General features: G+C 33.5%; 1 protein-coding gene across 1 annotated transcript in view; it reads right to left on the reverse strand.

Annotated features, from left to right (window-relative positions):
* The window catches only part of LOC134363716 (solute carrier family 22 member 22-like), a 43,284-nt gene that overhangs the window by 15,304 nt on the left and 8,327 nt on the right, over positions 1 to 19,653 (reverse strand). The window contains 6 exon segments of the mRNA XM_063079272.1: positions 9,293 to 9,506; positions 11,482 to 11,595; positions 13,249 to 13,372; positions 15,687 to 15,855; positions 15,948 to 16,106; positions 17,922 to 18,021. Coding sequence (XP_062935342.1) covers positions 9,293 to 9,506; positions 11,482 to 11,595; positions 13,249 to 13,372; positions 15,687 to 15,855; positions 15,948 to 16,106; positions 17,922 to 18,021 — 880 coding nt within the window.

The following is a 19,653-nucleotide window of genomic DNA, read 5'->3' on the forward strand; positions in this document are numbered from 1 at the left end:
TGATTTGTTGCCTAGATGATCTGTCCAATGTTCAGAGAGGGGTTCTCAGGACCCTAACTATCACCTTATTGGGATCTATCTCTTTCTTTAGTTCCATTAGTATTTGCTTTGTATATTTGGGTGCTCTGGTGTTGGGTGGATATATATTCATAACCATCATGTATTCTTGCTGGATAGATCCCTTTACCATTATATAATGGCCATCTTTGTCTCCTTTTATGGTTTTTGGTTAAAGTCTATTTTATCAAATATAGGAATAGCTATTCCTGCTCATTTTTGGTTCCTATGTGCATGGTATATCTTTTTCCATCCCTTCGCTTTTATTCTGTGTGTGTCTTTCCAGGTGAGGTGAGTCCCTGGTAGACAGCATATAGTTGAGTCTAGCTTTTTTTTTTTTTCTTTTTTGTCTTTTTCGTGACCGGCACTCAGCCAGTGAGTGCACCGGCCATTCCTATGTAGGATCCAAACCCACGGTGGGAGCGTCACTGTGCTCCCAGTGCCGCACTCTCCAGAGTGCTCCACGGGCTCGGCCCTGAGTCTAGCTTTTTAATCCAATCAGTCAGTCTGTGTCTTTTGAGTGGGGAATTTAATCCATTTACATTTAGGGTTGTTACTGAAAGGTATTGCTTTACTCCTGACACTTAATTCTTTGTGTGCTTGGTTGATTTAAATATATTCTGTTCCTTTCTTTCCCTTTTATTGCTTGTCTTCAGTGCTCATTGGTTTTTTGAGTTGATGGCATTGTTTCCTTCTCTTTCTCTTTTGCGTATCTGCTCTACCAGTTGTGTTTGTTCTTTCTTGAGTATTCATGGTGCTGATTACCAATTTGGGGGTTCTAGCTGATGCAATCCCTTAAGGATTTTTTGTAGAGCTGGCCATGTGGTGAAGAACTCGTGTAGCTTTTGTTTGTCTGGGAAATACACAATTTCTCCTTCATTTCTGAAAGACAGCCTTGCCAGTTACAGTATTCTTGGCTGTCAGTTTTTTTCTTTCAGTCCTTTGACTGTATCATCCCATATTCTTCTGGGCTGTAGGGTTTCTGCTAAGAGCAAAGAAAAGTTCAGGAATAGACGGTTTTACTGCTGAATTCTACCAAACATTTAGAGAAGAATTAATACCAATTCTCTTCAAACTATTCCAAAAAATTTAAACGTAGGCCATTCACCCAAGCTCATTCTATTAGGCCAGGACTACCCTGATACCAAAACTACACAAAGATACAACAAAATAACTACATGCCAATATCTTTGATGAACATCAATGCAAACATCATCAACAAAATATTAGTGAACAGAATATATAAACACATCAAAAAAAAATTATACACAATGACCAAGTAGGATTCATCCCAGGGATGCAAGGTAGTTTGACATATGCAAGTCAATAAATGTGATAGACCACATCAACAAAATCAAGGATAAAAACCATATGATTTTCTCAATATATGCAGAAAAACCATTTGACAAAATTCAACATCCCTTCCTAATAAAGACTCTCAGCAAATTACACATATAAGGAAAATATCTCAACACAATAAAAGTCATATATGATAAAACCATCACCAATATCATCCTGAATTCAGAAAAGCTGAAAGCCTGTCCCTTAAGAACAGAAACACAGTAAAGATGCCCACTCTCTCCTTAATATATTATTGGAAGTACTAGCCAGAGTAATAATGGAAGAGAAAGAAATAAAGGGCATCCAGATTGGAAAAGATGAAGTTAAATTATCCTTCTTTGTAGATGACATGAACCATGTAAAGAAAAACCTAAAGACTCTATCAAAAAACTCTTAGAGGTGATAAATGATTTCAGTACAGTTGCAGGATACAATATCAACACACAAAGTTTGTAGTGTTTTTATACTCCAACAATGAACTAGCAGAAAAAAAATCAAGAAAGCAAGCTTACTTACAATAACCACCAAAAATAAAAAACAAAAATGCCTGGGAATAAAATACAAATCACTGCTGAAAGAAATTAAAGAGGACACCAAAAGGTGGAAAGACATTCCATTCCCTTAGAATAGAAGAATTAACGTTGTGAAAATGTCTATATTACTCAAATAAATCTACAGATTCAGTGCAATCCTCATCAAAATACCAATGACATTCTTCACAGATATAGAAAAACAATCCTAACATTCTTATGGAACATCAAAAGACCCCAAATAGCCAAAGCAATTCTGAGCAAAAAAAATAAAGCCAGAGGCCTTACACTAACTGACTTCTAATTATACTATAAAGCTCTGGTAACCAAAACAGCATAGCACTGACACAGAATAAATGGACCAGAATAGAGAACCCAGAAATCAACCCACATTCTTACAGCCAAATTATCCTCAACAAAGGCACCAAGAACATACATTGGGGAAAAGACTGTCTCTTCAATAAATGGTGCTGGGAAAAATGGACATTCATATATAGAAGAGTGAAAGTAGATCTGTATCTCTCATCATATACTAAAATCAACTCAAAATGGATTAAAGATTTAAATATAAGACCTGAAACTGTAAGACTCCTAAAAAAATATAGGGGAAACACTGCAGGATATAGGACTGGGCAAAGATTTTATGAATAAGACCCCCAAACCACAAACAACAAAAGAAAAAAATAAATAGATAGGATTATATCAAACTAAAACACTTCTGCACAGCAAAAGAAACAATTAACAGAGTGAAAAGACAACCTACAGAAATGGAGAAAATATTTGCAAACCATGCATCTGACAAGGGATTAATATCCAGAATGTAAAAGGAACTCAAATATCAGTAAATAACAAGTAGCCTGATTTAAAAATGGGCAAATGAGCCAAATAGTCCTTTCTCAACGGAAGATATACAGATGGCCAACAAACATATGAAAAAATCTCATCACTAAGAATCAGGGAAATGCAAATCAAAACCACATTGACATATCATCTCACCCCGTTAGACAGGCTATAATCAAAAAGACAGAGAATAACAAATTCTGGTGAGGAGGCAGAGAATGGGGATCCCTCCTACACTGTTGGTGGGGCTGTAAATTATTGTTGTCATTATAAAAAACAGTATGGAGTTTCCTCAAACAACTAGAGATAGAACTTCCACATGACCCAGTAATCCCACTACTTGGTATATACCCAAAGGAATGTAAGTCATGTCAAAGGGATGCTTGCACTCCCATGTTATCACAGCTCTATTTTCCATAGCCAAAAGCTGAAAATAACTGAAATGTCCATTGATGGATAACTGGATAAGGAAAATGTGGTATATATTCACAATGAAATACTACTCTGCCATAAAAAAGAATGAAATTCTACCATTAACAGCAACAAGGGTGAACTTAGAGAAAATTATGTTAAGTGAAATAAGCCAGGCACAGAAAGAGAAATGCTGCATATCCTCACTCATAAGTGGGAGCTAAAAAAATAAACAAATACATTTAAAAAATAGAAAGATACAATAATCACAATAATACATTGAACTTTCAAAAGGAAAGAGCAGAACTGAGGTGGGAAAGGGGAAGAGGGAGGGGAATTAGCAAGAAATTGGTAAAGAACCAAAAGAAAAGATCACATTGTATAATGTTAAATATACTAATTACCCTAATTTGAGCATCACATATCGCACACAAGTATTGATATTCTACACAGGTATTGATATTATTCCACAGATATGTTTAATCTATTACATTTCAATAAAAAAGAGTTAGTCTTTTGAAAAAATAATGTATATCTATTCTAAGTAAAAAAGAGAGAAGACCCAAATAAATATAATCAGAAATGAGAGAGGAGACATTACAATGGATACCACTGAAAAGAACCAGATAAAGAATTATTATAAACAATGATATATGAACAAATTTGACAAATTAGAAAAAATAGAGTCCTAGAAACATACAACCTATTAAGATGAATCAAAAAGAAATATAAAGTCTAAATAGACCAATAACAAATAAGAAGATTGAATCAGTAATCAAAACCTCTGAAAGCAAAGAAAATCTCAGGAGGAGATAGCTTCACAAGTGAATTTTACCAAACATTTTTAAAAGAATTAACACTAATAATTCTTAAATTCTTTCAAAAACTTGAATAGGGAACACTTCCAAACCCATTTTATGAGGCCAACATCACCCTGATATGAAAGCCAGACAAAGACCCCAAAATTAAAAAAAAAAAAAAAATGTAAGCAAATATTCCTGATGAAAATTGATGCCAAAATCCTCAACAAAATATCAAGCCAAATGAAACAGCATGTTAAAAAAAATTATTCACCATGATCAAGTGAGATTTATCCTTGGAATACAAGAATGGTTCAGCATATGCAAATCAATCAACATGATATACCACATTAACTGAACAAAATACAGAAATCACATGCTCATCTTTATAGATGCTTTTTCTGTTTATGCAGAAAAAGCATGTGACAAAATTCAACATGCTTTCCTGATGAAAACTCTCAACATATTATAGATAGAAGGGACTTACCTCAAAGCAATAAAGGCTATAAATGTAAATCCCACAGCTAACACTCAACAATAATAAACTGAAAGATTTTCTTCTAAGATGTGATATAAGGCAAGGAGACCTACTCTCTCCACTTCTATACAAAATAGTACAGGAATTTCTAGTAACAGCACTTTGGGAAGAGAAAGAAATGAAAGGCATCCAAATCAGAAAGGAAGAAATTAAATTTTCTCTCTTTGCAGGTGAGGTGACCTTACATGTAGAACACCCTAAACATTCTGAAACAAATGTGTTAGAACCAATAAAAAAAAAAATCAATGAAGTTTCAGTACAAAAAATCAACATACAAAAATTAGTTGTGTTTCTATACACCAACAGCAAACTAACAGAAAAGGGAATTAAGATAATAATCCCATTTACAATAGAACCAAAGAGCTTAGGAATAAATTTAACCAAGTGAGATTTAGGTGAAAGACTTGTACACTGAAAACTATGGAACACTGCTGAAAGAAATTAAAGGAGACATAAATAAATGGAAAGATATCCTATATTTATAGATTGGAAGTAATAATACTGTTAAAATGTCCATACTACCCAAAGCAATCTACAGATTCAATGCAATCCCTATCAAAATCCCAAAGACATTTTTTACAGAAAAAGAAAAAAAAATACTATGGAATTACACTAACCCTGGTTAGCCAAAACAATTTTGAGGAAGAATAACAAAGCTGGAGGCAGTGGGCTTTCTGATTTCAAAACATATTATAAAGCTACAGTAACCAAAACAGTATGGCACTGGCATAAAAACATGCATATAGACTAACAGAATATCATAGAGCATCCAGAAATAAATCCATGCATCTATGGCCAACTGATCCTTGACAAGGGAACCAAAAACACATAATGGGAGAAGGATAGTCTCTTTAGTAAATGATGTTGGAGAAACTGAATATCCACATGCAGAAGAATGAAATTGGACACTTTTGTTTCATGCCATATACAAAATTTAACTCAAAATGGATTAAAGACTTAAACATAATACCTGAAACTAACACTACTTGAAGAAAACATGGGATGAAAGCTTCTCGACATTGGTCTGGGAATAATTTTTTTGATATGACACCCAAAGCATAGTAACAAAAGAAAAAATAGACAAGTGGGATTGCATTAAACTAATAATAAAAGCTTCTGCAGAGCAAAGAAAATAATAATTGACAGAATAAAAAGGCAACCTACAGAATGGGAGAAAATATTTGCAAACCATATATCTGAAAAAAGGTTAATTTCCAAAATGTATAAGGACCTCCTAGGACTCAATAGCAAAAAAAAGAAAGAAAGAAAAGAAAGCAAATAACCTGATTTTAAAATGGGCAAAGGGCAATAATCAGCCACAATGTATATCGACAAAATAAAATTTTTTAAAAAAAAATGGGCAAAGGAACAGACACTTCTCAAAAGAAAACACACAAGTCAATAGTCATATTAAAAATTGCTTAACATTACTAACATTACTGATCATCAGGTAATTGCAAGTCAAAATCACAATGAGATATCACCTCACACTAAGATGACTATTATCTGAAAAAAGAAAAAAGAAAGAAAACCACGAAATACAAAAGACAACAAGTTTTGCTGAAAGAGATAGGGAACATTTGTACAGTGTTAGCTGGAATGTAAAATGAGGCAGCAACTATGGAAAACAATATATAGGGTCTTCAGAAAATTAAAAATAGAAGCACCATATAACCCAGCAATCCCACATCTGGGTATACATTCAAAAGAATTGAAATCAGCATCTCAAAGAGATATCTTCACTCTCATGTTCATCGCAGCATTATTTACAATAGACACAATATGAGAACAACTCAAATGTCCATCTACAGATGAATAGATAAAGAAAATGTAGTAAATACAACAGAATATTATTTAGCTTTAAAAAATGACATACTACCATTTGCAATGCCATAGATGAACTTGGAAGACATCATGCTCTGAGAAATAAGGCAGTCACAGGAGAACAGTACTGCACGATTCCTCTTATATTAGGCATCAGATATAGTTCAAGGTATAGAAACACACAGGATGATAGTTACCAGGGAGTGTGGGGAGGGGGATATGCGCAGTTGTTCAATGAGTTTAAAGTTACAATTATACATGATGACAAAATACCAGAGATCTGCTGTACAACATAGTGACTACAGGTAACAATAAAGTATTGTACACTTAAAAATTTGTTAAGAGGGTGGATCTCATTTGTGTTCTTACCACAAAAATAACAACAACAGCAAAGGGAAACAAGGAAACTTTGGGAGGTGATGGATGTTTATTACCTGGATTGTGGTGATAATAACATGAGTGTATACATACGTCCAAACTCATCAAATTGTATACATTAATTATGTGCAGTTTTTATATACCAATTATACCTCAGCAAAGCTGGGAGTAAAAAGATGTAGACAGAAATATAGAGATATATATATTTTTTCATATGTGCTGTGCTTGTGTGTGTGAATTTTACATGTGAATATATATGTATTATATATTAGATAAATTCATGGAACAAAATATATTGCATATGATATGTGTACAGATGCTGAAATGACTTTGTCAAATTAAAGAGTGGAAACTGTCAAAAATTATCAAATTAATTAAAGCAGTGTGATATTAGCCCTAGAATAATTAATGAATCAATGAATCACAATAAAGTGTAAATATATGTAGATGTATGGATTTATATACAGATATGTATATGTGTATATATGAATTTTATACACAAATATATGTGTATTTTATATTAGATAAATTTGGTATTTTGTACTATTGGCAATTTAATAAATGTTAAAGCAATTGGTTACTTATCTGGAATACATATACATATATATACACACACAAGGGTACTTCAAAAAGTTTATGAAAAGATTTGTATTATCTTTCAATTCCATTTTCCCACAAACTTTTAAAGTACCCTTGTGTGCACACACACACGATTATATCACTAATTCATATCATACGCAAAAAATTAGTAGATTTTGGTAATTCATTTTTTAACAGGATAAAAAGCCCAAGCCCAAAGAAGTTTACTTTCAGGGGGGGGGGGGCAGGGGGAGAAAAGTAGACGGGTGATTGACACATGATAGATTAGGTCAAAGGTGGATGAGAAGCACCTAACTCAGAACTTGGATGGAGAGAAGGCTTACTTGAGCACATGACATCTCAGTCAAGACCTAAACATAAGTAGAACTTTGTGAGCTAAAGCTGACAGGGATCTGGAAGATTGTTTCCAAAGGAGAGAATCATTCACACAAACATACATTTTTTTAAAAAAAGTATAAAGTGTAAAACACTATATAAAAGGTAAGGATATCCTGTAAAAATGACAGAGACTATATCAGGATAAAAGGGTGAAAGTTCAAACAAAGACAGGATGATGAAGAGCTTTGCTAAGTGTAGTTAAAAGGAAAATGATAGGGTCTGAAAAATATTTTAGACACTTCACCTGCACCACAGAGAATAAAATGACAGAATTATTTAGAAAATAACGAGGGGTGGAGGTGAGAGGAGTTTGCTCTACTACAGGCAATAGTCAATGGTGACTGATCTATAGAAATAGCAATGAGAATAGAAATAAGACAAGTGCTCAGGATTTAAATGTGATATGCTTAGGGCGCAAATTTATATTTTTTTCCCAGCTCTAATCATGAGGAACCATTTCCTCTCCATTTTATGCTTTTATGCACTCCAGCCACCTACTGCAATGGCTTGCAGAGTGAAAACAAGCTGAACAATTATAAACTCAGACTCATAATTTTTACCAAAACATGCTCCTTCTATTTTGCAGTCTCCCTTGGTACCTCTGTCAGAGACCTGAAAATCTGTGCTAACTCACCTCTCATTATCCTTTATTTCCGGTGAATTCCCAAGATTTTGGAACTTTCTCCAGAGTATTTACCAGAGACGTACTCCCTTTTATTTTTTTTTTTTTTTAATTTTTTTTTTATTTTTTTTTTTATTATTTATTTTTTTTTTTAATTTTATTTTGTCGATATACATTGTAGCTGATTAATGCTCCCCATCACCAAAACCTCCCGTACTCCCTTTTTTATTTCTAGTGACAATGCCCTTCTACAGCTCCTAATTGCCTCTCTTATAGACTAAGCATATTTTATGAATTTAGCCTTACATTCTTTATATAAATACTCTAAAGTATGACAATACTGATATTGTCAAAATAAAAGCCTAGCTTTTTTGCTTGTTGAAGAACTCCAGTGGCATATTATTAACTTAAAAATGAGTGAAATACTTTGTAAGTACCTACTTATCTCTAACCTTCTCAAAATTTATAGTCTAATAACACAATAACCTAGTTATTTCTAGAATGTCTTTCACTCATTTTCTCTTCTCACTATCTGGTATAGCCTTTCTGTCTTTCTTCAAGTAAACTTCTGCTCATTTGAAGTGACTCAACTCAGATGCCATCTAGAGAGACTCCTTTGAACTAACACCCTTAATTAGCACCTTTCCTCCATGATGCTTTGGTGACAAGCACACATTGTTTATACAGGGCTTCCCAGACATGACTTTTTTTTATCAGTGATATGTAGTCCTTGGTAAATGCTGCTTTAATAGAAATGAATACTTTTCTCTTTCCTGTTCTTGCTTCAAGGAAGCCATAAATGTGGGATTCTACTTATTAAGTATTACATGACCCTCAAAGTACCTAGATTTTCGCCTGCAGTGCTCTTCTGGGCACTATCTGAGTTTGAATTCTATTCTAACAATTATTTGAAAAATATCTATTTACAAAGATATACAGTTTTTATGAGATTTCAAACACTGAACCATCTCACCTTTGGACTCAAATATGTCGGCCATAATAGAGCTTCCAGACACAAAAAGTAAAAAAGCTATTGAAAGATGACAATTGACATGTCTTAATATAAAAAATGTAAGCAATTTGCTGGGAAAATCTACTCCTCCTAGCAGAAATTGCATCAGGAACATATCTTTCCCCAAATTCTGAACATCTAGCAGGAGGCCAAAGAGCTGAAAGTTGCTGAAAACCTGGGAGAGAAAGTACAGGGGCATTCAATAAACTCAGTAATGAAGTGCTTTATTATGGCAGGGGGGCGTGTGCATGAAAGGAAGAGAGAGAGAAAGCGTGGGTATGGGTGTGTGTACATTTGGGATCTTTCTTTCCTTCAAACATATTATTAAAACCAAAATATTCTAAGTATGGGATGAAGTGAAGGAATTTATAATACAATGAAATTATTTTAGAAAAACTTACATATATAAGTAATGGAACAAAGTCTCAATAATGAATTGAGTTAGGGGTTAAATAAGTAAATCTACTGAAAACAATATGAATTTGGCCTGCTTCTATAATTAAGTCTAAGTTTGGAATATGAGTGTCTCAGGAGCCAAAATGAAAATTGAGACCATTTTATTCCCAAGAGAGGAAAGATAAATAGCTTCTTAGAAAATCAACATATTTGTCTAGATTTTTGTGTATCTTGAAAACACTAATGTTGACTTATAATATTGCTGGAAATTTGTTTAATTTATAACATCACATAACAATGAGTCTTCTGTTATTTGAAACAAAATTTTGGTAAATTTTTTTTTTAGATTAGAGTTTATTAAAATCAGTAGAACAGGGCAATACCCATGAACAATGTGTATATGTGTGTAGATATATGGAACTTTAAACTTCATATGAAAATTATAGTCTGTAAAAATATGACTTTTATTATGATAAGCTATTTCAGAGTTTAATTTTTTAATCCATTTTTTATACAATTTTCCTAGACAAGAGGTATAGATTTCTGTCTTCATTATTTTAGTTTTTATTACACTGACTTGCACATATATATGTATTCACATATCTATGTGGATAATTGGAAAAATGGGAAGACAGAGGCATATTATCCAGAGCCTGAGAACAAAAAAAAATAATTTATAATAATCTATGTAATAATTATGAATCTAATATGTACTTTTTACTAGATGCTTAAAAACGGGTACTACAAAGATAAAATGTGAACTGTCTCTCCAATTGCCTACAGTGTATATGGGGCCATAGTGTTTCTTTTTAAAATAACAGTATAAAGTAAGGGTAGATAAAAAAAAATGAGTAATCTTCCATTTGCATTGAAGTTTTTAACTATGTGGAGCAATATCATATATGCCTAGGCCATTTTGACTGTTTACCTTATTCAGATACTGGAAAATGTAAAATAGCAACACAAGGATGATTTCATACCTACATGTTTATTTATTATATAATAAATGTTGACTAAAACATAGCAATTTTTGCTTACTGTTTTCCATGTATAAAAGCATGGGTTTTGTTCACAAGCTGTCAGTTCCAGATCTAATGTTCACGATAACTATCTGTCTTTGGGGAACTCATGTAACCTCTCTTCCTCCCATTTTTCTCATCTGCAAAATTGGGCTAGAAATAAATCTCATATGAATAAGCTATAAATTTTGAACTATTATTGTTTTATTTACACTTATTAATCACTTCTAATGTACCTAGCACTTTATCCAAGTTTTTTCATGTAACTAGACAGTATTATGAAGAATTGTGCATTTAAAATGACTGAAATGAAGGAGAGATAGTGTCCAGTATTACTTAGTCGGCCTTTGGCAAGTGTTGAAACTGATTTTTGTATATTTTATACCAAATATTATGCTCTTAATCTTTCCATTATACTGCCTTCTAATACAAATAGGATTGATCAATTTGTCACATAATCAGCTTTCTCTCTCCAACTATTTAATGGAATCTTATTGAGGTCTGATCTGCCTTTTCATATTGATCTTTCCATTTCTCCAGTTTCTATAAATTATAACTACCCCACGAGCCCATTTCCAAATATTTGATTCCATATGGATTATTTTATTCTTTTCTACTTTGCATTTCTGTTTTTGTTGTATTCCCCCAAATCAGGTATTACTGATTTGCACAAAAGGCTTAGCATAACGCTGAAACTAGTAAGTGTTAGAAGATGAAAAGGCAAACTACTTACACTAAAAAAGATACACAAAACACCGTCCTGCACAATGTAGGATTAACAATGATCTCCTTTATTCTGAAATGCTTTTTGGTTGTATTCAGTTCTTCTTTCACTTTGGAGCTCAAAATCTTCAACAAGAAGAAAAGCAAAATCACAAAAATACTTAGGTTCAGCAAAAGGGACCTTTATTTCCAAAATTGCTTCTTCTACTCCCACACCCTGCCACCGCTCTAGCATAGAATCAAATCAAGTTTGATTATCTCCTAAAACCCCATTAGTATGGGTGATATTCAAAATATTTAACAACTGTAAAGTCATTTAAAACAGTGAAAAAAATCAATGTATAAACAAATGTCTTAAAATATGTTTTACATTATAAAACTGCTTTCTAAGTGATATAAAAGGTTGTAGGGATTGTTTTTCAATAATTCTAATAATTACAAAATTATTTGTTGCTTATTAGAAATCACTGGCGTTCTCTTTTGTTTGACACAGTCTTAACTAGCTAAATGATGCTCCTGACCGAACCATTATTCATCACAAAAACATCAGCAAAGTCTCCCTAAGAGTCTCCAATTACATTAACTACAAGTAGTCTCATTTTGATGAATCTTCTTGTTCCTGGTCAAATACCAGAAATATTTCAATCAACTTTTCCTATTGTACTATTTGAGATATTTATATATTCTAGATCTCCATTAGATTTACATACGAAATAAATTGATTTTGTATATTCAGCCTATGTAAGCATCACATTTTATATTAATATATTAAATTTATAAATCCATTATTTATAAATACTTTTAATCAGTTGTATGTACTTTTTTAATTTAATATATTATAGTGTAATCAAGAACAGGGATATTCATATCTGTCTTTTTGTCTTCTCTGCCCATGGTCATAGACATCATACACCCAAGCACATTTAAATTTTAACAGATCACCTACATCATAGTGTCTCCTTTACTCATTAATACGTTATCTACTCTATTGCCACCATAAAATTAGTTAAGCCCCTTGGCCTTTGCTTTCTTTTCTCTTAAATGGATATAATGATTCTAATTGACCTACCATTTACATAAGTCTATCAAGGCAACCAAACCTCATGAGATGTGACAAAGATTAGCTTAATGAGGATGTGAAAGAGAGTAGAGAACACTTAAAAAAGAAAATGCCCTTGATCTGCTTTTGTGATCATACTTTCCCACTTAGTAAATATTGATGATGCATATAGACCATAAATTAAAATGCTATCTCGGGAATCAATTTGCTGAGATATCACTCCATGTCCTTCCAAGGGACCCAGATCACTTCAGATGCCTGGAATATGTAGATAATTCAAGTACAACCCCTGCTGCAAGATGGCCTTGAAAGTGGTAATTTTAATGTTTTAGACCAACCTGTCAGCAGGGAAGTCATGTCAGAAGGATGACAATGACAGGTCCTGACTGCAGAGAATCAGAAAGAAAGAATGCAGGATCATCTGTGACTCTTCACTTCCATCAGTGCCGACTACAGTAAACAAAATAAGGACCCTCGAACATCTTCACACCTGCCCCTAGTCAATTCTTTTGAAATTCTCAACATAATCTTAAAATAATTTTGCAAATTCACAAATATCAGGTACACACGTAGGGTACTGATAATAATAATCAGGATTGGAGTTTCTTCTGAGTTCTTATACTTTTTGATTATGAAGATTAATAATTTTACTCTTTTTTTTCATGTGTTGGTGGTGGTGAGAAATGTAACTAAAGAAATGGTAACTATTTTCCCCTTACCTCAGTAGTCAAACTTTGTGCAACATCTTTCTTTCCATTGATATGGGCAATTCTCTGCAATTCTTTCAATGCCTGTTCTGTTTTTCCAGTTGTAATGAGTCAGCGGACTGACTCTGATATCCAGCTGTTTGAAAGGAGACAGATATTAGTTTTTGTATGGAGATGCCATGTTCCAATCCAGAGAGATGCTTGTCATTTCATGAAAAGGAATAATCTTTCCAGCATATATAATCCCTCCTACTTAAAAAGAGCATTCCTGGATTTAACCAACCTTCTATCTACTCATCAACCCTACAATCATACCCATTTCCTGACATCCTGTATTTTGAAAACAGGAAGAAGAAGGTTTTTTAAAATTTTGCTTCCTGTGTAAGAAGTAAAGGAAAAATTAAATACATTCTTCCTTTCTTTCTCTATTTTATTTCTTATTTCAGAAATTACTATTAACACCGTGAAGACAACCAACAGAGTGGAAGAAAATATTTGCAAAATATACAGCTGACAAAAGGATTAATATCCAGAATATACAAGTAACTCAAACAACTTAACAGCAAAAAAACAAGTAACCCAATTAAAAAATGGGCAAAGGAGCTGAATAAGAACTACTCAGCTATAAAAACGAATGAAATACTGCCATTTGCAACAACATGGATGGACCTTGAGAGAATTATATTAAGTGAAACAAGTCAGGCACAGAAAGAGAAATACCACATGTTCTCACTTATTGGAGGGAGCTAAAAATTAATATATAAATTCACACACACACATCCACACACACACACACAAACCGGGGGGGGGAAGAAGATATAACAACCACAATTATTTGAAGTTGATACAACAAGCAAACAGAAAGGACATTGTTGGGGGGGAGGGGGGGAGGGAGAAGGGAGGGAGGTTTTGGTGATGGGGAGCAATAATCAGCTACAATGTATATCGACAAAATAAAATTTTAAAAAAATAAATAAATAAATAAAAATAAATAAATAAATAAATTTAACTTATTCATCAAAAAAAAAAAAGAATTTCTCAAAGGAAGGTATACGAATGGCAATAGACATATGAAAAAATGCTCAAATCACTCAGCATTCGGGAAATGAAAATCAAAACCACTTTGAGATACCATCTCATACCAGTTAAGATGGCTAATATACAAAAGACTGAGAATGATAAATGCTGGTGAGGATGGGTAGAGAAAGGAACCCTCCTACACTGCTGGTGGGACTGCAAAATAGTGCAGCCTTTATGAAAATGGTATGGAGGTTCCTCAAACAATTACAGATAGATCTACCATATGACCCATCTATTCCACTGCTGGGTGTATATCCATAGGAATGGAAATCATCATGTCAAAGGGGTACCTGTACTCCCATGTTTACTGCAGCACTATTTACAATAGCCAAGAGTTGGAACCAGCCCAAACGTCCATCATCAGATGAGTGGATAAGGAAAATATGGTATATTTACACAATGGAATTCTACTCTGCTATAAAAAAAAATAAAATACTACCATTCACAGAAACATGGATGGGCTTAGAGAAAATAATATTAAGGGAAATAAGCCAGGCACAAAAAGAAAAATACTACATGTTCTCACTTATTTGTGAGAGCCAGTAAAAATACATAAACAAATACACAAACAAATAAATGGGGGAGGGGGGAAAAGATACAACAATCACAACAATTCCTTGAACTTGTTAGGACAAGTGAACAGATATGATGTTGATGGGTGGAAGGAGCGGGGATTAGGAGGAATTGGTAAAGCGACATGAAAATCAACTGCATTGTATATTGATACATTAAAATCTAATTTTTAAAAAATCTGGCTCTGGGTTCTGCCTATAAAGACAGTTGAACACTTCCATAACGTGCTTAAGTGAAAATTTTTTAAAAAATTCTTTTTTAAAGAAATTACTGTCATCTCCATATGTGACTCTAATTTGGGATTTACAATTTTTAAGGATAAGCCCTTCTGTTGTCTTGAAAGCTTTAAATATTATCAAATTTTTATAGAGTCAATTTTAAATGACATCCAGTTTTACGAACACCAGAATAAGTGCGTTGGGAGTGAAAGACCATTTTATCTCTCCCTACACAGGAATTAGAAAAGGAACCATCTTAAATCCACACTCTGCCCTTGGCTGTCATTTAGGAGTATTTTTCTGTGAGTCAATCTGAGAACAGTCTCAGCAACTAAATGGAGAAAAAAATAGGTAAATTAAAAATCCTAAACCACCAATTCACCCAACTTTACAAATTTACTAAAGAGCTCATTCTCCTAGAGTTGTTTTCTTTTCATATTTTAAACTTTTTTCTCAGTATTACACTCAGAAAAGTCCCTGAGAATATATGGCAAAATATTCCTTAGTAGAAATAAACCAACCTTCATGTATTGCAATTACTTAAGCAAAATGTCTTGGTATATAGCAAACTCCACATACCAGAGTAAGAGAGAAAAAACAATGTAGGGCATGGTAATAACCAATTGGAGTACGTGCCAGTCTCGGAAAATATAAGCCAATCCCCCAAGTAATGCCTGGCCAGCGCTCCAAGAAAATCCAAAGGATGTTATGATTGTGGGTTGCCATTTTCATGAAGTCTCTTCCAACACTAAAGAAAACTCAAGATATTCAACACCATTTAAGAAAGATGACCACAAAAAAAGTAGCAGCACATATACATATAGATCAAGGCACACTTACCAAGTATAAGGATGTTGGTTTGAACTGAACCCAAGAAGGCGGACATCAGAAATCTCAAAATACAGTAAACAGAGAACATGGGAGCAAAAGCACAACACGTTCCCAAAATTCCACAAGCCAGGCAACAAAAGAGCAACAACGGCTTCCATCCAAATCTATAGTAACAGCAGTTAACTTAGTAAAAAATATAATAAATGGCTGTAAATTATTAGAATATTCCAGAAGAACTCTCAGAACTTTTAGCTCCTAGTATTACAAGTTCCTATACCAGTGTCCCGTAATGATCGCACTAGAAATGACCATTAAGCTGACATATTTGTTACTTTAATATTAGAGTCAATACTCACATACCTTTAATACAGCAAAATGCATGATATGTGTGCATAAAAAATGATAATGATAATTTTTAAAGGCAGAAAAATCATAAAGGAGTAGGCGGTATCATATGACATTCCACTCAATGCTATGGAACAAGCATTCGGTTTGAGAGATTAATCCACCATGGCCTTTGTCCAGAAGACCTTTGTTATATGAGCATTTTATTAAGCTGCATAGATTCTACCTCTCAATTACAGTTTACATTTTATTAAAACAAGGCACAAAATTTCAGGCTACTATCTTACCTGGTTCTCAACCTAAGCATCAGCAAACTAGTGGCTGGGGGAAAAGGAGACAACTATTTAGTACTTTCTAAGAAACAATATGTTGGTTTCCAAAGTATGACTCAAAATATACTAACTTTAAACAGAAAATTGAAAAAACAGAATTTTTAACTTATGAGCTTACTTTAGAACATCATCCATTAGTGAAATATGACTTCACTATACCTGTTCATAGGGCAGCAGAACACATCTCCACAAACAAGTAAATCTTTTCACCAGCTATGATCTCTCTTCTCCAGAATCCAATATATATTTGTTCTATTCTTTTTATTATTAAAAAACAATGATAATATATTTTACTTGTTAAACTCTAACTAAATACAATCTCTGTCCTAAGTTCCTTATAAGTATTATCACATGTAATTCATGTAAAGGAAAAGGAAGTTATAAATATTTGAAATTCATTATGTGGATTTTACAAATAAGAGTGATAAAGTAGCAGAAGTTTATGAAAACAGTCTTGGACTTCTCAGCATTGCTTTATAGTGAATCCCAGTCCTTTTTTGTTTATGTCACAACACTTACCTCAATGTAGAGTTGATTTATTTATGCATTTGATATCTTGTCCATCTTCTTAATTACAACATTAAGATCCATAAATGTTATCATTGATTTGCGTATTTATTTTTGACTCTCTACTTTTGGTTCAGTTGCCATCAAAGTCAGTGCCATCCAAAGTCCAATGTTACCCTTTCTTTTCTCTCTCTTCTTCCATGGATATCCATATATACTACTTGAATTATTTTCTTTCTTATTAACATTATCCCAATCTATTGTAAATCTGCCTTATTATCAACTAGATTATTTTCTTAACCAGTTTTTTCTCTCTGGTCTTTTTAGAGAGTTTCTCTTTCTAGAAACTGTCTCAATAGTCTCCTGACCAATCACCACATTTCTATAATTTTTTCTTTCATAAAATTTCCTGCAGTCTGCCCACAAACTAATTTTCCTAAATCACTATTATCAGCATGCTGTGTACATTTTTTAAAGGGACATACACACAAGCACTCTTATATGTTACCAGAAACATTTTTACCTCCCTATTTTTTCTACACCTACTCTCCTACTTGCACATTTTCAATTCTTCATGGGTCAGTTCAAGTTTCACTCCTAGTGGAAGACGGTCCTGTTGATTTCAATCTTCCGAAGTTTCTCAATTCCTTGAACTATATCCACCTATAATTTGGCTTCTGTCCTCTGCATATTTAGATTCCTTTCAATGTGCATAATTCTCAATAATAATGTGTGCATGATCTTTAATAATATGTGTTTAGGCTTACACATTGTCCTTCAGAAGATAAAACTTATCTGTCAGAAAGGAGGCCACATATAGGTGTACCCACCAAAAACCCTGCCATGTAGATGGCCTGTGCAAAGGATTTGAGTGACTGAGAATTGCATACTAAATCCCACTGAAAAAGACTGAATAGAAAATAACATAGCTTACACAATTTAAAATGTCATTTAAGAAGAGGCCACAAATATAACTAGTGAGTAGACTGGTTGGCATAGGGGAAAAGAGTATTAAAGTTACTTTTTAATATTAACAACAGCTATCTTCTAGGCAACAGACTAGAATCTGGGAATACATAATTGGTTAAGACCATAGATATTATCCATACTGTAATAAACATTAAAGTCTCAGTGGAAAAGGTGGAACGTAGTAAGTACATAAAGAGTGTTTCAATATAACAGTTCTCAATAAAAGTGAAGTTCATTATCCTTTAATTTCATTTTACAGGTTACTCTTCCCTCACCATTCAGGGACTAGCAAGAGTATTCTCCTTCAAATTCTTGTTATGGGATTCAAGTTACCATTTTGAACATAGAGCAAAAACCATAACTTGAAATAAAATTACTTTTGATTTGTGCAACAAAGTGGAAATTGAGTTTCTTTTTTAAAGTGTAAGAGATTAAAAGGACTCAGTGAATACCCTTTATAGCATAATGCATAGTCTGGGGAAGACTATAAAGAGAAGATGATTTAAATGTGGTTTCGTACCACACACAAATTTAAAAGAAAGCTAATGGGCTGAGGACAGGGGTCAGTAGAGGACACTGGAGGACAACACAAGAGAAGATGGCAGCTTACATAAGCTGTGGATCTCCAACAAAACTTCTACAACCTCTCCATCCTAACCTGGGTTCCATGTTGGGGGTGGTAGGCAATGGAGAATGAATAGAAGCCTAAAACAAGAACCCAAGGGTAGAAGTATATCCCACAAAAACTGCACTCTGCTTAAAGAAGTCCTCTTACAGATGATGTTGAATGTGGTATTGTGGCAGAATAGGTCTAGATATATGCAAGTCCAAAACAGCCGGTGTAGAAGTCTGTGTGGCCCTAGAGTAGCAAGAAGAACATATAAACGTTTTACATAATGTGAATAAAGCTGATAAATTGACTAAGAATTTTGGTGAATCAGAAGTCTTTGAAGCTAGAAAAAATAGAATAAAATAAAATAAGTCTTCAAAGCTAGAATATTGGAGTGACCGAGTGCTAGACTCTTACAAATGGAGACAGTAATAAAACTTAGAAGAATGGATAGCATCTTCATCAAAGTACAGCAAGAACCAGAAACAACCACAGAACAGGCACAGACTCACCCTCTCCATCTCTGAGGGCTTGATGTGGCATGGGACTTCTTGAACCAAGATGCTTTATGAGTGAAAAAACATTAAAAAAACTAGAGTGGTGAATGAATTGAAATAACATGAAAGTCATTTAACTGCAAAAAGGAGTGAAAGTGTGTTTCTTGACTTGGAATATTAAGTATTCCCTGCCTACAAAATGGAAACTCAAAAGCAACATAAACTTAGTCATAGAAAAATAATTCCCAGTGGTACAACTTAATTAAATATAGTATGAAAGTTCTACTACACACAAAATGTGATGAGTGTGAAAAGGAGTATGTAGTACAAAGAAGGATACACCAGAGACCAAGGAGGTCCTCAAGGAAGAAAAGCTCTTTAAACTGAGACTTGGATCAGGAACAGCATGAAACTACATTAAGAGGGCTTTTCTAGGGAAGAGTGTATATCAACTA

The sequence above is a fragment of the Cynocephalus volans genome, chromosome 15 (assembly GCF_027409185.1).
Source record: "Cynocephalus volans isolate mCynVol1 chromosome 15, mCynVol1.pri, whole genome shotgun sequence".
Taxonomy (NCBI): Eukaryota; Metazoa; Chordata; class Mammalia; order Dermoptera; family Cynocephalidae; genus Cynocephalus; species Cynocephalus volans.